Source organism: Eutrema salsugineum, unplaced genomic scaffold, assembly GCF_000478725.1.
Source record: "Eutrema salsugineum unplaced genomic scaffold, Eutsalg1_0 scaffold_11, whole genome shotgun sequence".
Lineage (NCBI taxonomy): Eukaryota > Viridiplantae > Streptophyta > Magnoliopsida > Brassicales > Brassicaceae > Eutrema > Eutrema salsugineum.
Genome location: NW_006256901.1, coordinates 2,938,501 through 2,943,315, shown reverse-complemented (window position 1 = coordinate 2,943,315; position 4,815 = coordinate 2,938,501). Strand labels below are relative to the sequence as shown.

The 4,815-nt window shown below is 37.5% G+C and overlaps 1 protein-coding gene and 1 long non-coding RNA gene across 2 annotated transcripts; both read left to right on the top strand.

Moving 5' to 3' along the window:
• The first annotated feature begins 371 nt into the window (after positions 1-371).
• Positions 372-2,450, top strand: LOC18025851 (iron-sulfur assembly protein IscA-like 1, mitochondrial). Its single transcript, XM_006409346.2, has 3 exons — positions 372-842; positions 1,831-1,948; positions 2,100-2,450. The coding sequence occupies exons 1-3, from the start codon at positions 650-652 to the stop codon at positions 2,200-2,202; spliced, it is 414 nt and encodes a 137-aa protein (XP_006409409.1). The 5' UTR covers positions 372-649; the 3' UTR covers positions 2,203-2,450.
• Positions 2,451-3,335: 885 nt separating this feature from the next.
• LOC112089971 lies at positions 3,336-4,372 on the top strand. The gene is made up of 3 exons (XR_002901334.1): positions 3,336-3,790; positions 3,942-4,090; positions 4,246-4,372. It is a non-coding gene; the product is annotated as an uncharacterized LOC112089971 (long non-coding RNA).
• The last annotated feature ends 443 nt before the right edge of the window (positions 4,373-4,815 follow it).

Below are 4,815 nucleotides of genomic sequence, written 5' to 3'. Positions count from 1 at the left end.
CTAAATTAACAACTATATATCATAATCTGGTGAGTTAGAAGTATACTACTGTTCACGTTAAACACGTTCAGCTCTATTCTATATAATAAAAAAAAATGAAAATCGATCTTATTACTTTCTTGTTCAATCGACTTCGTATTCGGAGATGTAGTTGCAATCAGCTCGCTTCAAGTTTTCTTATATTGGAATTGAAATTTCTGTTTCTTCTTCGTATTTCGTCGATTTGTTCTCTTTGCAATTGACTGTGCTGCAATTGGGGCTCTAACTTAGTTTTGTAGTTGGGCCCAAAGTAATTTTGAAGCCCAAATCATAAGGAGAGAGAAATCAAATTATCAAATAGGCCACAACACCAATCTTGACCTTTTGCCTCAACTTTCTCTTATCACGACGTTGAAGATTATTCTCATTTTCGATTGCAAAACCAAGCCCGCGGCAATTCCGATCACCATCGATTTCCTGCCGTGCAACTCTGGCGGTTACTTCGCCGTGTACCTCCTCTGAAATCCTCCAAAGCTCGCGACTCCATCCCCGTCGATTGTAGAGATCGTCAAATCTCGATTTCAAACTTTCTCGACTCTGATCTTGGGACAATCCAAACGAACGGACCCGATGTTATCTCGTCGTCTCGTGAATCTATAAATTTCCGACGATGAAGGCTTCTCGAGTTTTGGCGGCAGCTGCCGCGAGGGTTGGACAGGCGATGAGGAAGCAGGTGTTAACCTTGACGGACGAAGCTGCTTCTAGGGTTCATCATCTCTTGCAGCAGAGGCAGAAACCTTTCCTCCGATTAGGCGTAAAAGCCCGTGGCTGTAACGGTTTATCATACACTCTTAATTACGCCGGTAACGTCACATGACTCTCTCTCTCTCTCTTGAATTTCAATTTCTATGATTAAATTTTGATTTACCGACGGCGAATTGTTGATTTTGGGTGGAAGCAACGTATTACCAAGTTTCACTCTTATGATTTTACGGCATTGATTTTAGAAATTTTCAAACTTGTGCTGAAAAAAAAACCTAAACTTGGCCAAATTGAGATTTGGGAATGATTATGTGTGTCTTCAGTAGTCATGAATCTGTTTGTTATTAGCTTATCGATGAAGAAGCCATATGCATTAATATGAATCAAGTGCTATCTAGTTTTAGAAGAAAAGATTATGCGGATGATTCTTGCCTTATGAGACAAATTCAGGGACACTAGCTGAATGCATAGGACCATAGGTTCCCTTAAAAGTCTCTAGATGCTCGCCTCAGGTTTTATCCTCTGGCTTTTAGCTCGTCGATGAGAAATCCATATGCATTGCTATGTTCTAAGTGCTATCTATTTTTGAGTAAGAGATTTGGCGGATGTTTCTTTTCTTGAAGTGTCTAGTTTAGAGTAGAACATTCAAGTTGGGTAGATCCTTAACATGGTGTGTCTCAAATTTGATAAAAACGCTAAAAAGCCACCTGTACTGCATCCGTTTTGATGTTTCTTGTTTCCTTAAAAAACTCAGGGACAGTAGTTGGATACATAGTTGTACTTTAAGTTTCTAGATGCTTGCCTCATGCTTTGTTCAACTTTACGTAACTTGATAGTTAGGTTTACATTCAGTTTGGTTTATGTCTATATGAATGAATCGAAAAATGTACTGGACTAGCAAACAAAGCAGTCTCGAGTTTCCTTTTATAGTTCATTACGATGCACTGTTTTCTCTATCTTTACACCTTCGACTGCACAATTTATCAGTACTAGGAACTTTCGGAGTTTCTTGCTATGTTACATGTTGGTGATTATATATCTTGAGCCGTGGTTTAAGTATATATTTTTTTCCGGGAATATTGTTTTCAGATGAGAAAGGGAAATTTGATGAGCTGGTGGAGGAGAAAGGTGTGAGGATTCTTGTTGAACCAAAGGCCTTAATGCATGTGATTGGAACCAAGATGGATTTTATAGATGATAAACTCAGGTTTGGACCACCATAACCTTACAAACCCATAGTCTAATTTTTTATATGATTTCAAACTTGTCGTCTACTTTCAGGAAACTGACAATAATACAACACCGTTCTTGTCGATTTTGGAAAACCCCATAAACCTCTTTTTTTTTTCCAATTGTAGATCAGAGTTTGTGTTCATCAATCCTAACTCACAAGGGCAATGCGGGTGTGGTGAATCGTTCATGACAACATCTACCTCCAGTGCTAAGCAGAGTGGTAGTTAGCACACGGGCTCTACACTATCATACACTACATTGTTACTAGACTCGGAGTACGGATAAGAAATTTAAGGCTTTGCCAATAAGAATTGAGTTTTATGTTTGTGTGCCACTCTAGGCATAGATTGGTCTCTTCATTGCATTTACATTAAAAGCTGTCCAGTCGTTGCTTAGAGATCTTTAATGCGATCAGTTCATGTATTCTTTATATATGTAAATTAATTTGTGGATACCTATAAGGCATTGGTTAGTTATTTCATGCTCGCAGAACAGAATTGTGACCGAATTCTGATGCATCATATGAGTTGTGCAAGCCTTCGTGATTTGCGGTTCACGGATGTATCCATTGCATCTGGCTGTCTAGCTGCAATCAAAACTATTTATAACCCTTCATAATGGCGTAGATATCGTTCTTTGATTGAGCAAATCAGTAGCCTTTGCACTGGCTTTGCTCTTTTGGATTGGAGAATCAGAACTCAAACTTTATAGCCCGAGAGATATCCTTCAATAGTGTTACACGTGATGGACGCTTTCAGTCGAGAGGCCTACTCTTACCCTTATAGCAGCTCCAATAGTAGTATTAGGAGGGGTTCTAAATGTGTTTTTGATTTAAAAAAAAATGTTTAAATGGTTTAATATGCTTGAGCCATCTTTTATTTTAGAGATTGAAGAGCCTGGGTTGAGCCCCATATGTGGCGCAAAAAGATTGGTGGCGTTTTTTAATTTTTTTTTTGTTTTTTTTTAATCAAAGCTTCTGATTGATGTAGAGTCTGTCAAATGAAAATATTGTTGAGAATATTTTCTATCTTCTTTCTTCGACTTCGGTGGTATCGAAGTATCCAGAAACGCGATAATCTCTCCTCCGGCGTTCGATCTTGGCGAGTCGATGGCGGCGGCGACACAAGCTCCTTCTCCTCCGGCGTTCTGCTTAGACTCCGATGGATTCTTCTCATCGGAAACGCGACCATGTTCCGGAGCTTCCTCCCATAGAAACGAGATCGATCCAAAGCTAAATTCACAGGCAGCATCTCAGATGCTCTGTTCTCATCCCACTTGAGTCCTGTAAATCCCTTATTCGGATGACACATCTAAGTTTGTAATTCACACATCTATGTTTTTTTATAGAGAAACTGGGTGAGTTTAGAGCTGAGATCAAGCTTTCTCTCTTCCAGCTTTGGCTCAGTCCACAAATAATAGCATCCATAATTATGCTGGTTAAGATCTTCCCTTTGATGTAATGTGTTTGCCTGAATTTGTGGGTTCTTTATGTATTAAGATTATGATTGATGATATCAAGTGATCATGAAAATGTGTTGTGCCATCTTCCATCCTTGGTGAAGCTGCGAAAGGAAGGCTTAGATGGTCACGAGAAGATCAAGCATGTAATGGTGACAGCATCTCTACTAGTCTGTGGTGCAATGACAATGACTTGGCTGTGTGATACAATATCAGAGTCTGAAATGTAATAATAGGAAACTTGCTTATAACCGGTTTCTATGCATTTTTACAGGTCATGGATCATCTCTAATTATATGTGTGGGAATATTGACGGGCTACACAGAGACCTTACACAAAATGCTCGATCAAATCTCAGGTACCTTTTGTTTTTCTTACTCCATATTCCCCAAAATTATGGTTAGTCTTTACTTTAGACCTGCATGTCTTCCACATTTCCTGGAAGTAACTATCATTCGCCTCTCTATTCAATTGATTTGTAAAAAAGAGAAGTCTATTGTTTTTTTCAGGAAGTTTGTCGAATTGGTGGCCTTACTTGTTAGGCTTGCTGGGCATTTTTACAGTAGTAACTATGTTCGCTGTTGTTGTTACTGAAGGCTGCAGGAAGATAAAACTTCAATATTATGGATTTAAACTTGCTTCTGCTTCGAGATAATATGTAGGTCATCATCAGTATTTTGTAGAAAAGATTGTTGTATATTGCAAATTGTTACCATTAATATGATTGTGGATCTCTTTCTTCTTGTTCTGTTTTTAATATGGTGGTGGTATCTTCATATCATCTAAACTGATCATGTAATTATTGTCTTGCAGGACACCAATGAGGCATGGACAAAGGCTACTGTCATCGGTTTTTTGAAGTTACAGGCCACCGTTTTTGTTTTTGTGTTTTGGGTTTCATTTGATAACAATTGAGTTTTCATGGCATCGGTGCATTCATGTGGATTTCATTTGTTGTGTGTTTGGGTTTAATTTTTGAGTTTGTGTTTTGGTCGTGATAGTTTTGTGGCAAAGTTTTTAATTTGTATTAATAAAATGTTTGTATTTGAAAAAAAAATGACATTTTTTTTTGTTTAAAGCCTCTTTTAAAATTATATCAATGGACACAAAACAATGAAAAAATTTGTAAGAGGCTCTAATTCACTGAAGTGATAAAAAAGCTATTAAAAAATAAATTAGATCCCTTCATTAGAGATCATAGTTGGAGATGGTCTTAGCATCTAGTTACTCTTTCCTGAGATTACTAGGACGTTTCTATTATTTGTTTTTTTCCTATCCAAGTAGGTTTTGGAATACTCTATTTCTTTGGAATACTATGTTAGAAGGAATTTTAGATGGCAAAAAAAAAATGAATAAATATCTGACCAAAACACATTTTTATAT